A 13,038-nucleotide genomic window follows, 5' to 3' on the forward strand; every position below is an offset into this window, starting at 1 on the left:
GGGGGGGGGGGGGGGGTTATACTTTATAATATTGAAAAATTAAAAATAAATTGAAGCATTCGCAAAGCATCCGTATGATTCACGATTCACCGTGAGAACATAGAACCTGAACCTAGTTCATTTATTATACAACCTAAGAAAACTTTAATATTCCCAAGAAATATTTAAATATATACAAACTTTTAAATATCACGATTAAATCAAACAAAGGGGGCTGCCTGAAAGAATTGAATTCGAAAGTTTTTGGAATTCAATAAATTGAGTTGGTGCCACGTGGAATTCTTACACTGACACAAAAGAAAAAAAAAAGTAGTAATTTATTGGCGCCGGATATGATTGGGAAAGGTAATTAATCAAAACTATGCAGCCAGCCATGTGTTATTATTTGGACCCATTTGCCTCTTTAAGAAAAAAATTCAACATTTTTAGCCTAACACTAGTTATTAACATTTACATGCTAATCCTTCCTTAAATGCTCATTAACTACAAATTTAATTTTTGGGGATTTGGTAAAGACCACGAAAATATTACTAACAATTTACATGTTAAAAAATACCTCCCATTTTTTTTTTCTTTTTTCAATTCAAAATTTTTTTAGATCTGTCTTTTTACAGGATGTCCCAGTAAAATCTGAAAAGTCAGAATATTCAATCTAATCACACAAACAAAATTCAAGCTTTAATCTGGTGTGAAATAATGATAAAGCCTTTCGATTTTACCTTTTTTTTTTCATTTGAACAAATAAATATTTTCCAGTTCATCTAAGTATATATATATATATACAGATAAATTTTCTTGATCTATACAACTTGTTAGTAGAAATCAAAAGGACAATAAAATATTCAAAACCACAATAAACTTGATATCTTTAAAGATTCCACTTCAATTCTATTGATGATAAGAAAATAATTTAGAATCAGAAACTAGATTCTACGCCCCCTGATTAATAAAAATCAAGGATTTTGCTAATCAGGTTGATTAATTCTTTAAGTAATAGTACCTCTTTGGAAAATGCTCTCACAACAATAAAGAATGAATTTGAATTAAAAAGAAAACAATAAATATAACTGATGAAGTCATGACCGTTCGTATTAATGATCCAACGGCTACAAAATTAGGAATTGCATATAAATATTGAGTGGCATTTTGCGCGTTTTCTCATTTTCCTTTTTTTAATTTTAATTGTTTTTTTCTGGGTTTCTTTCTCTTTCTCAGAATCGAAAAAGGCAAAAACTTTATTTTTTATTCGAATCATTCTCGATCCTTTTTTTTTTCTTTTCTTCATTCATCCGCCAAAAAAATTGAGTCTTTTCAGAAGAAGAAGGTTGCGAAAAAAGAAACAAACCCATTTGAAATTATGTTTATTTCCACCCTAAATTCTCAATCTTTCTTCCTGAAATTCTAAAAAAAAAAAAAAACAAATTGTCTATTTTTAGTAAAAATTCAATCCCGTCTTCAAGTTGCAGAGATTTAGTAAGTGGAAAAAGGTGAGTTTCTTTTCCAAATTTTGATCTAACTTCTTCTTCTTCTTCTTCTTCTTCTTCTTTCAACCCATATTATTATTATTATTTTCTCAGATCTGGATTCATAGTGAAAAAATCGTTTCTTTGATGAGTTCATTACTAAATCTCCAAGTTGGTTTGGTTCTCTTTGTTTTGTCTCGCGATTCGAACCTCTTCTTAGCTTTGATTGTGATAATGACTTAAGTTAAAAGTGTCTAATTTAGGAAATAATGAAGATGATTGGGAGAATTTTGGAGTAAAACAACATTTGTTTTGTGTTAGTTCTTTAGAAGTCACATTTTCGTCTTTGTTGAAAAGTCTCTGTTGTTTAATTTTCCCGTCAATGTCCAGAGAGGTCTCCCAAGAGTTACGCAACTAAACACTGTGTATATTTATTNTTAGTAAAAAATTCAATCTCGTCTTCAAGTTGCAGAGATTTAGTAAGTGGAAAAAGGTGAGTTTTTCAGCTTTTGATCTAACTTCTTCTTCTTCTTTCAACCCATATTATTATTGTTTTCTCAGATCTGGATTCATAGTGAAAAAATCGTTCCTTTGAGTTCATCACTAAATCTCCAAGTTGGTTTGGTTCTCTTTGTTTGTCTCGCGATTTGAAATTTTTGATTGTGATAATGACTTGAGTTAACAGTGTCTAATTTAGGAAATAATGAAGATGATTGGGAGAATTTTGGAGTAAAACAACATTGTTTTGTGTTAGTTCTTTAGAAGTCACATTTTCGTCTTTGTTGAAAAGTCTCTGTTGTTTAATTTCCCAGTCAATGTCCCAGAGAGGTCTCCCAAGAGTTACGCAACTAAACTCTGTGTATATTAATTGATTTTTGGAGTGTTAACTAAGTCATTTTTGTTTTGTTTTGTTTTGAAGAAAAGGGCTATTTGATTTTGATGGATAAGATTTTTTTGATTTCTTGATAACGTTTTCAGGTTTTGAAAGATGGTTTCACATGAAGAGAACACAAGTATTGTCGAATGGTTTCTTGGTCCACATCCATACACGTATCCTCCTTATGGTATTGAGATGATTCATGATGACGATGATGAAGTAGCTAATCATCATCAACACCACCAGAGCGGTGAGTATTACAGAGATTATGAAGATCGTCGTAGAAGTGATGTAGATAATGATGAGATCATTGCAAGAACTCTCCAAGACGAACTTTTGCAGCTTGAAATCGCTGAAAGTAATGATTATTCCCATCAACAACAACAACAACATCAGCAAGAAGGTTATACTAACAACTATAGTAATAACAACAACGAATATGCTTGGAATGATCAGTCTGCTGTGGATTATTCTTCAGGTTATTCATTGAACTAGCTCTTCCAATGGTTTTATGCTTTTCATGTGTGTGGTTGTGGTTTTTTTGTCATAAGATTACAGAGATGTGTTTTTTGTGTGTTGTAGAATGGGTAGGAAATGATAATGATCAAGATGGGAGGAGTGATGATTCGGTAAATGTCTTTTCGTGTTCAAGCCCGAGTGACACGGATGAATATGTGTACTCATGGGAATCTGATCAATGTGATGCTGATGGTGAATTTGGCAGGAGACTGAATCAAATGGTTCCCATTCCGGTAAGTACTCTAGAGAAAACTATTATGTTTAAATTGTTGTTAATATGTTCTTTTCATTTGACAATCGATCATAATATATATATGCAGTACATACCGAAAATAAATGGTGAAATTCCTCCAGAAGAAGAAGCAGTTTCAGATCATGAGAGACTTCGGAATAGGTATGTATTTTTGCTCATTCTATGTTAATCTGTCATATATAAACCATTCTTGGTTCAATTATTTTCCCATTGTTTCAGGTTAGAGATGTTTGACTTCACTGAGGTTAAGGTTCCAGGAGATGGTAATTGCCAGGTAAACTTCTTCATAAATTTCTGGAAGGAATAGATTCTTACTCATCATTTTGAATCTTGAATCCTCCCTCTGATTATTCTTTTCAGTTCCGTGCTTTAGCTGATCAACTATACAAAACCGCAGACCGCCATAAACATGTTAGACGACAAATAGTAAAACAGGTTTGATGATCTTTTTGCTCTTGAGAATCTTTACAAGCTCCCACAAGTTGCATGAACTCATTTTTTTTTTTTTTTTTGCAATTTTCATTTTCTGGTTTAGCTCAAATCTCGTCCAGATTCTTATCAAGGATATGTTCCTATGGACTTCTCTGAGTACCTAAAAAAGATGTCTCGGTAAAAATATCTTCTCTTAGTGAACTCCATAATAGCATTTGGTGCCCCTTCTCTTGTTAAAGCCTATAATGTTAAAAAATTGAAACAGGAGCGGTGAGTGGGGTGATCATGTGACATTACAGGCAGCTGCAGATGCGGTATAAATTACTTGTAAAAAAGATGAGCTGATCTTCCTTTACTTTTCTCAGTTCATATCTAATCAGTTTTGGTGAAACTTTTCAACATGGCAGTATCGGGTGAAAATAGTAGTCGTAACATCGTTCAAAGATACATGTTACATCGAAATTCTTCCTACCTCCCAAGAATCCAAAGGAGGTAAAGAGTTTCTTTTTACTGTAAAATTGCATTGTCTACAGTGATCTGATATTTTGCTACCTCTCTTGTTATGGTTATATTACAGTGATCTGATATTTTGCTCTTGTTGTCTGCAGTAATCTTCTTGAGCTTCTGGGCAGAGGTTCACTACAACGCCATCTACTTAAACAGAGGTAACTTCAAGAAACCTTCTATTTCTCATACTATGTTTTGCTTCTTTCCTCATCTTAATTCTTTTCTTCTTGATATGTTGGTTATCAGATACATCTGAAACAGAGCTACAGAGGAAGAGAAAATGGTGGCGTTTCGGAAACTAGACAATTCGTGGATCATCATCAGCACTGGGTTATATTAATATTTTATTGACTTGAGAGAGGGATGTTCCTTGAATTAGTCCCTTCGTAGAGAGAGAGAGAGGATGAACAGAGCTCACAGCTTCAAAGTCTTACAATAATATTATTTTCTTCTTTGAAAGAGAGAAAATTTATCTGCCCAAAAAACAGAATTAACAAATTAAATAAAAAATACACAACATTTTGATCATTTCCCTGTTCAGCTAACAGTTCCAACGACAACTTTTCTCCAGTAGTATATATTATTATATAAAGGAGATTAACCGTAAGAAAACTGATCAAGAGCATTGTGAAGAAAAATAAACATCGAAATAATTTGCTAGAGTGAGCTTTTGAGTCATGACAAACTCGGAGGAGTTAACTGTTAACTGTATCCCTCTCGACATCATTCAAAAGATCACAACGTTTAAGTTAAAAGAAAATATAAAAAAACGATTACTATGAGAGGTAATCTAACTGTAGAGATCGTCGTCATCAGCTGCAGCTGCAGAAGTGGCAAAGGGATCAGCGGCTGCAGTACCAGTTGTGCGTCCGGCAGCGGTTGAGTCAAACCTGAACTCAGATCCAAACCCTCTCGATTGCTGCAGCGTCTGAGCAAAAGCTTGGTACTTGCGAATATCAGCATCACTCACACTTCTCCTTGCGTATTTCATGGACTCTTCGAAATGAGCAGCTCTAATCTCTGATACTTCATCATCCACCATATCTTCCTCCATTGCTTCTGGATTCGCGCTCCTTCTACGCTCTCTCTCAATATCCTAAGGAACAAAAAAACACAAAAAATGGTCAAGATTTAAACAAATTGGTAGTAACGGTTACCAAATCAAGTTTCAGAAGCTAATAATAAAAAAATATCTGACCTTTTCGATGTTTTCTCTGATGGCGTACTTGCAAGCTCTCTGGCAGATCTCAGTGATATCAGCACCACTGAATCCCTGGGTGTACTTAGCAAGTGCAGTCACATCTACATCTTTAGCAACAGGAGATTTTCTCAAGCAGGCCTTGAATATATTGAGACGTGAATCTTCATCAGGCAGGGGAATGTAGATAAGCTGGTCGAGTCTTCCAGGTCGAAGAAGAGCTGGATCGATGATATCAGGTCTGTTAGTTGCTCCAATAATGAACACCGTCTTCTTTGCGTTCATTCCATCCATTTCTGTCAGAAGCTGATTCAACACTCTATCAGCTGCACCGCCTGCATCACCCACGCTGTTTCCTCTCTGAGTAGCAATAGAGTCTAGCTCATCGAAAAACAGAACACAAGGAGCAGATTGACGAGCCTTGTCAAATATTTCACGGACGTTGGCTTCACTTTCTCCAAACCACATTGTGAGAAGCTCGGGTCCCTTGACACTGATGAAGTTTGCTTGGCACTCGTTTGCTATAGCTTTGGCTAAAAGGGTTTTCCCACATCCAGGAGGGCCGTAGAAAAGAACTCCCTTTGATGGAGACATTCCAAACTTCTCGAACTTCTCTGGATGCTCCACAGGGTATTGAACAGTCTGCATTACCACAAACAAAAATTGATCAGATAAGTTCTTAAAAATGAAACAATTTAGATCCAAGCAGAGCATGTAAAAACAATTTTTACCTCCTGAAGCTCTCTCTTAACATTCTCAAGACCTCCAATATCCTCCCAGGAGACATTTGGAACCTCAACAACCTGTGAAATAAAATGCAATTGTTAGAATCGAAACAGGATAAGAAACAGGTTATGATACATTTACTAGTAAGGATCAACACTTACAGTTTCGCGAAGTGCGGATGGGTTGCTGTTTCCAAGAGCGGTGTGGAAGTGTTCATTAGACACCGCCATGGAATTGAGGATTTCGGCATCAATAGAGTCATCTTCCAAGTCAATCACATCCATCTTCTCTCTGATACATTGAAGGGCAGCTTCAGTACATAGAGCTGCAAGATCAGCTCCAACATATCCATGTGTGTCCTTGGAGATTCTTTCTAGATCCACCTGTTTAAAAGAAAAAGAAAAAACTTTAATAAACACTGCAACCAGAAAAATAACAAAAGAACTTGGCTTAAGTTATAGAAAATTTACATCTTCAGCTAGCTTCATGTTCTTCGTGTGGATCCTAAGAACTTCAAGACGTCCAATTTCATCGGGAACACCGATATCAATTTCCCTGTCGAACCTTCCAAACCTTCTCAAAGCTGGATCAATACTGTTGGGGCGATTTGTTGCTCCCATAACAATAACATGGGCACGGGATTTCAGACCATCCATAAGCGTCAGGAGCTGAGAGACAATCCTCCTCTCAACCTCTCCATTTGTCTTGTCTCTTTTTGGTGCGATAGAGTCAATCTCATCAATGAATATGATAGAAGGGGCATTCTTCTCAGCCTCCTCAAATGCTTTTCTGAGGTTGCTCTCACTCTCACCAGCCAGCTTCGACATGATTTCCGGTCCATTGATACAGAAGAAAAACGCTCCGGTTTCATTAGCCACAGCACGGGCAATAAGAGTCTTCCCGGATCCAGGAGGTCCATATAGCAGAATACCCTTTGGTGGCTTCACACCAATTGATTTAAAGAGTTGTGGATGCCTCAAGGGAAGTTCAACCAATTCCCTAATCTGAGCCATTTGTTTCCTGACACCACCAACATCGTCATAACCAACCTCATCAAGCCTTTCTTCGTCCTCCCTCTTAACTGGTTCACCCTCACAGAAGATCTCTGTATCTGGAGCAACCACACAGTACTCAGCAGGATCAGTCTCGATGACTTTGAACTCCACACTCCTCATTCCTCCTCTTACTAGGAAAAGATCTCCCTTCCTCACTGGGCGGTAAGCCTCCAGGAAGTAAGCTGTTGAAAAAAATAAATTAAAGTTCTGCAAACACGAACAAGGATATGAAAGAGAATCAAAGATTCAAGCAAACTTACGTTTAAGGAAAGCATCAAAAAGGTTTCCAGTAACCGCTTCAACAGTATCATCAACCGGCAATATGTGGACACGGTTTCCATACTTGACATCAGGGCATTGGTGAACAGAAATAACATCTCCCAGCCTAACCCTCAAGTTAGACCTTACAACCTTATTCATTCTGATCTTGGGTTCCTCACATGTTTCATCAGCAAGGGCAATGCACACAGTGTCCTTCCTCTTCTTACCCTGCAAAGCCAAAACCCAATCAAGTAAGAAATCACAGAGATCAAATAAAAAAAATCAATTCTTCAAACAGAAAAAAGTGAAAAGTTGTGAACCTAACTGTACGTGTTTACAAGATCATACAAAATAAAAACATCTTAGCACAATTGTGGACACAAAAGACAAGTCACATAAGAATCCATTAGCCAAGCAAGGAAAAACCCTAATTCGATAAACCAACATTCAACACTTTACAAGTAGTCTCAAGAGGGAGAGAGGAGCAACAACAAAACCCAAGCATAACACAACTTAGTACTCAATAAAAAGAGTTTCGAGTAAAACAAAACCCTAACCTTGATGAGAATTGTATCGCCTCGGAAAAGCTGGAGCTTTTCCATGGTGGCAGGGTGAAGCGAGACGACAGAGTTGTCATCATTAATAGCTTCATCAACAACAAGTCGGTTGGGAGACTTCTTCCTCTCGAGAATCTTAGTACTGAAATCCTCCTTCTTAGGTTTCCTGAAACAAAACAAGCTTAAAACATGAGATCAAACCTAAAAAAAACCCTAATCCTAATATCGAAGCAACCCAAGTAAAAAAAATCGAAACTTTATAATCGGGAAACAAGAATCGAAAGATCTGGGGTGTACTTACGAGTCGGAAGATTCTGGTTTGTTAGACATAGTTGATAGACCAGAGAAAGAAAGCTGCGAAATTTGTTACTAGAGAGAGATCGATTAGACGATGATGAATGAGAGATAATGAGAGAGATCTCAAGGGCAGCTGCTTTCGGGATTTATAGCCCTCTGTGATTTCCTTCTTGTTGGAAAAAGAAGAGCGGAATTTAATTTCCATTTTTTTTTTCTTATTCTTTTATTAATCGCTAAACGACCCCTATTCTTTTAATTTTATCTCAAATCTTTCCTATATTTAGTTATTATAATTAAAACACCCATATTTATTTCAAAACATATCAATTAATTTATATTATTATGACTTACCAAGCATTAAAAACGAAAATATTAATTTTTTATAGAAGGAGAAAAAACCGATTTTTATTTTGACTAATTTTATAGTGTGGTAAGGGTACCTAAATGTATTAAAAAAAGTTATGGGGGAAAGTTGAAAATAAAAGTAAAAGAGAGAGGTGAGGAAGATAACAGAACAGTTCACATTTTTTTTGGGTTCTAGGTGATAACAAACACAAGAAAGGAAAACAAGTTTGTTAGGTAGCGGTATAAAGCAAGCTACGGCGGAGCCAATATAGTATCATGTGGTCAAATGATCCCGGTGAATTTTTAAAACTGGTTAAATTTTTAAAGAAAAAATCAAATTGATTCTGGTAAAATAGCACAATTGACTCTTATAAAAAAAATTAACAACATAATTGACACTTTAAAATTTATTTTGACCCTGGTAAACTAATTTCCTAGCTCCGCCACTGCAAGCTACATATGTTTTTTTCCTGTTTCTTCAATATAGAAATTTGTATATCTTACAATTTATTTTATTTGGTCTAAAATATAGTGTCATTATTTAGTTTTTTAATATCAAAAATATAAAAAAAACCTCATGTCTAGAATATTCTTAATTTATCAAAAAAAAAAGCTTAATGTTGCAAAAAAAGAGTTATTGTTATAAAGAAGTGATTATTCATCACTAAACATGACACATGTTTTAACACTTGTCATGTTTCTCTCTTTTGATTAAGTGGCTCATCCTTAATTGTGTGCCTATAAATATGTGATGGGAGGAAACATTGTATGTGGTTGTGGAATACAACTTTTGCTTTCTTATTACAAGTCCTCTTTCCTTCTCTTAATATTACTCTTCTTCTCTCCTTTAATTCTCCACCACTCATTCAAGTACTAAGAAATCTCATATGTATATATATATATATATATTAAGATCTTTTTTTATATCACGCTATCAGCACGATCGTCTCTCTGCTCCAACCGTTTCTATACAGATCACTCTTTTGAGGTAACATCTAATTTATGTCGAATTTGTTTATTTAAAATTTCTTTAAATTCCTTTAAATTCAAGAATATATATATGAGATATTTACGGAGTAAAAAGACTATGTCTTCTCCTTGATCATAATGGTAGGCTCTGCCTCCTTGATCATATAGATCTACATTCTTGATCAGAAAGATAGGCTCTGCCTTCTCGATCATATGTTAAGATTTATATTATATTATGGAAGGCTCTGCCTCCTCAAAATCTCATGAATAAATTAATAATGGACTTATTATTCATGTAGATAATTATGTCAAATCTCGCCAGACTCGAAATCCTTGCCCTTGATGTATCTGGAAAAAATTATATGACATGGGCATCGGATGCACGAATGCATCTGAGATCGGATGGGCTTTTAAGCACCATCGATCCGTCGAAAACGACGTCAGATGAGGATAAGGCCAAAGCCATGGTGTTTTTACGCCACCACCTCCACGATAATCTGAAAAATGAGTACATCACGAAAGAAGATCCTGTAGATCTTTGGCAATCACTCAAAGATAGGTTTGATCACCAGAAATATGTGATCTTACCAAAGGCTAGAAATGAGTGGTTAAATCTCCGGTTTTTGGATTACAAAAGTGTTGGTGAATTTAATTCCGCTATGTTCGGAATCACCTCCAAGATGGCTTTGTGTGGCGAAGAAGTGAGCGATTATGATATGATCAAAAACGCTCTCAACTTTTCATCCTGGAAATGTAATCCTGCAAGAACAATACCAGACCAAAGGATACACTCGATATTCTGAGTTAATGCACGTTCTTTTTGTTGCTGAACAAAATAATCAACTCGTGATGCTGAATCATCAAACTCGTCCAACTGGATCAGCTCCACTTCCAGAAGTGAATGTTGCTTCATCCAGTTATAATAATTGGCAAGGACGAGGACGCAGACGCGGCCGAGGTCGTGGCCGTGGTCGTGGGCGTGGAGGAGGTTGTGGCCGAGGTAGAGGAAGAGGTCACTATCCTAATAGCTTTAACGCTGGCAAAGCCAACAACGATCTTCATGTAAATGATGTCAGCCGCGTTATAAAGAAAAAAGATGAGAGTATTTGTTACAGATGCGGCATGAAGGTCATTGGTACCAAACTTGTCGTATACCAAAGCATTTGGCCGATCTATATCAAGCATCTTAAAAGGAAAAAAAAGAGACGTTGAGACTAATCTCATCTCAAATGAAGCTGGACCTTCCTACCATGGTCTCAATGATGAAACTCATCTGGATATCGCAGATTTCCTCGTCAATCAAGAGAGTGGAAAATCATGCGATTAAAATCTTTATGTAAAATATGCTTGTAAAACTTTTGGTGTTTAAAGTCTTTTTGTAATATATCCTAAATCTCCTAAGACTTTGTTATATATTAATGCATATTTTATGAATGTTTTATCTCCAGAAAATGTCAACTTTTGAGATTAAGGATGAAGAAATGTGTCTAGCAGATAGTGCTACTACGCACTCAATATTTAGAGATAAAAAATATTTCTCCTCTCTCAAAATGAATGACTCCGCTAAAGGCGTAAGCACTATATCTAGAAATGCAAAGATTATAATGTGTTTTGGCGAAGCAAATTTTTCAATGCCAAGGGGAACAAAATTTGAAATAAAATATGCATTATATTCCCCTAAGTCTCAACGAAACTTGATAAGTTTCAGAGATATCCGAAGAAATGGATATCATATAGTGACTATGAATAAGAATGGCATTGAATATTTTTGCATCAAATCTGAGGAAAAACATATATTGGAAGAGTTACCAATGTTATCCTCTGGATTATATTGCACAAAAATAAATGTATTCGCATCGTATGTTACAATAAACTCAAAGTTTACTAATACGCTTAAGATTTGGCATGAGAGACTTGGACATCCTGGTTCAATCATGATGCGAAAAATTGTGCAAAATTCTAATGGCCACCCATTAAAAAACCAGAAAATTTATTTTTCTGGTGAGTTTTCATGTGATGCATGTTCTCAAGGAAAACTCATAATTAGGCCATCGCCAACCAAAGTCGGGAATGAATTACCAATATTCTTAGAGAGAATACATGGTGATATATGTGGACCTATTCACCCTTCATGCGGGCCATTTCGTTATTTTATGGTAATGATTGACGCATCTAGTAGATGGTCATATGTGTGTCTTTTGACAACACGAAATACGGCTTTCGCAAAATTCATTTCCCAAATAATCAGGTTAAAAGCACAATTCCCTGATTATGCCATAAAGAAAGTAAGGCTTGATAACGCTGGTGAATTCACTTCACAAGCTTTTAATGAATATTGTATGTCAATGGGAATTGATGTTGAACATCCAGTCCCTCATGTTCATACACAAAATGGCATGGTTGAATCTTTGATTAAACGGTTCNCTCTGGATTATATTGCACAAAAATAAATGTATTCGCATCGTATGTTACAATAAACTCAAAGTTTACTAATACGCTTAAGATTTGGCATGAGAGACTTGGACATCCTGGTTCAATCATGATGCGAAAAATTGTGCAAAATTCTAATGGCCACCCGTTAAAAAACCAGAAAATTTATTGTTCTGGTGAGTTTTCATGTGATGCATGTTCTCAAGGAAAACTCATAATTAGGCCATCGCCAACCAAAGTCGGGAATGAATTGCCAATATTCTTAGAGAGAATACATGGTGATATATGTGGACCTATTCACCCTTCATGCGGGCCATTTCGTTATTTTATGGTAATGATTGACGCATCTAGTAGATGGTCATATGTGTGTCTTTTGACAACACGAAATACGGCTTTCACAAAATTCATTTCCCAAATAATCAGGTTAAAAGCACAATTCCCTGATTATGCCATAAAGAAAGTAAGGCTTGATAACGCTGGTGAATTCACTTCACAAGCTTTTAATGAATATTGTATGTCAATGGGAATTGATGTTGAACATCCGGTCCCTCATGTTCATACACAAAATGGCATGGCTGAATCTTTGATTAAACGGTTACAACTCATTGCTAGACCGTTGATATTGAGAACAAAACTCCCAATTTCTATATGGGGTCATGCTATATTGCATGCTGCAGCGTTGGTCCAAATACGACCAAGTGCATACAATACATATTCCCCCTTACAATTAACGTANAGGCCAATAGGTTCTAAAGATAAAAATCCCAGAAAGAAAAAGAAAATGGGAGACGGAAATGAAAAGANATGTGCGGTTTATGTTCCTATAGCCCCACCGCAAAGAACAAAAATGGGGTCACAAAGGAGATTGGGAATATACGTCGGTTATGCATCACTAAGTATCATAAATTATCTTGAACCACAAACTGGTGATATGTTTACAACACGTTTTGCTGATTGCCATTTTAATGAAGATGAATTTCCAGCGTTAGGGGGAGGAATTAAACAGGTACCAAAAGAGATTACATGGAATACACCATCTTTGGTACATCTTGACCCCCCTACGAATCAACGTGAGCTGGAAGTTCAGAAAATTGTACATTTACAAAATTTGGCAAATCAATTACCAGATGCGTTCACAGATACAAAAAG

The 13,038-nt window shown here is 35.9% G+C and overlaps 3 protein-coding genes across 4 annotated transcripts; 2 read left to right on the forward strand and 1 right to left on the reverse strand.

The window, feature by feature from the left end:
* Nucleotides 1,290-4,541, forward strand: LOC104734352. Of its 2 annotated transcripts, none has more exons than XM_010453907.2 (11): nt 1,290-1,487; nt 2,442-2,818; nt 2,923-3,092; nt 3,180-3,253; nt 3,332-3,386; nt 3,473-3,547; nt 3,648-3,721; nt 3,810-3,858; nt 3,952-4,036; nt 4,153-4,209; nt 4,298-4,541. In XM_010453907.2, the coding sequence occupies exons 2-11, from the start codon at nt 2,452-2,454 to the stop codon at nt 4,351-4,353; spliced, it is 1,062 nt and encodes a 353-aa protein (XP_010452209.1). In that variant the 5' UTR covers nt 1,290-1,487; nt 2,442-2,451; the 3' UTR covers nt 4,354-4,541. The 2 variants fall into 2 exon arrangements, with proteins under 2 accessions (XP_010452209.1, XP_010452208.1); XM_010453906.2 differs by lacking the exon at nt 1,290-1,487 and adding an exon at nt 1,901-1,956.
* On the reverse strand, nt 4,555-8,306 carry LOC104734353 (cell division control protein 48 homolog E). Its single transcript, XM_010453908.2, has 8 exons — nt 8,150-8,306; nt 7,849-8,014; nt 7,291-7,519; nt 6,446-7,212; nt 6,137-6,358; nt 5,981-6,052; nt 5,250-5,891; nt 4,555-5,147 (listed from the first exon to the last, which is right to left on the reverse strand). Exons 1-8 carry the CDS (start codon nt 8,176-8,178, stop codon nt 4,842-4,844), a joined length of 2,433 nt encoding a protein of 810 aa, XP_010452210.1. The 5' UTR covers nt 8,179-8,306; the 3' UTR covers nt 4,555-4,841.
* Nucleotides 9,452-10,786, forward strand: LOC109128309. The gene is made up of 4 exons (XM_019234435.1): nt 9,452-9,478; nt 9,759-10,212; nt 10,343-10,594; nt 10,746-10,786. Exons 2-4 carry the CDS (start codon nt 9,765-9,767, stop codon nt 10,784-10,786), a joined length of 741 nt encoding a protein of 246 aa, XP_019089980.1. The 5' UTR covers nt 9,452-9,478; nt 9,759-9,764.

Source organism: Camelina sativa, chromosome 13 (assembly GCF_000633955.1).
Source record: "Camelina sativa cultivar DH55 chromosome 13, Cs, whole genome shotgun sequence".
Taxonomy (NCBI): Eukaryota; Viridiplantae; Streptophyta; class Magnoliopsida; order Brassicales; family Brassicaceae; genus Camelina; species Camelina sativa.

What these genes read in the sequence shown, in the direction of transcription:
- LOC104734352 (XM_010453907.2), top strand. Translation starts at nt 2,452, where the DNA reads ATGGTTTCACATGAAGAGAACACAAGTATTGTCGAATGGTTTCTTGGT. An exon ending in ATCAAATGGTTCCCATTCCG is followed by an intron (nt 3,093 to 3,179) that starts GTAAGTACTCTA and finishes ATATATATGCAG; the next exon opens with TACATACCGAAAATAAATGG. An exon ending in CTCCCAAGAATCCAAAGGAG is followed by an intron (nt 4,037 to 4,152) that starts GTAAAGAGTTTC and finishes TGTTGTCTGCAG; the next exon opens with TAATCTTCTTGAGCTTCTGG.
- LOC104734353 (XM_010453908.2), bottom strand. Translation starts at nt 8,178, where the DNA reads ATGTCTAACAAACCAGAATCTTCCGACTC. An exon ending in AAACCAGAATCTTCCGACTC is followed by an intron (nt 8,015 to 8,149) that starts GTAAGTACACCC and finishes GTTTTGTTTCAG; the next exon opens with GAAACCTAAGAAGGAGGATT. An exon ending in GCGATACAATTCTCATCAAG is followed by an intron (nt 7,520 to 7,848) that starts GTTAGGGTTTTG and finishes TTGGCTTTGCAG; the next exon opens with GGTAAGAAGAGGAAGGACAC.
- LOC109128309 (XM_019234435.1), top strand. Translation starts at nt 9,765, where the DNA reads ATGTCAAATCTCGCCAGACTCGAAATCCTTGCCCTTGATGTATCTGGA. An exon ending in CAACTTTTCATCCTGGAAAT is followed by an intron (nt 10,213 to 10,342) that starts GTAATCCTGCAA and finishes CAACTGGATCAG; the next exon opens with CTCCACTTCCAGAAGTGAAT. An exon ending in ATGCGGCATGAAGGTCATTG is followed by an intron (nt 10,595 to 10,745) that starts GTACCAAACTTG and finishes TGGATATCGCAG; the next exon opens with ATTTCCTCGTCAATCAAGAG.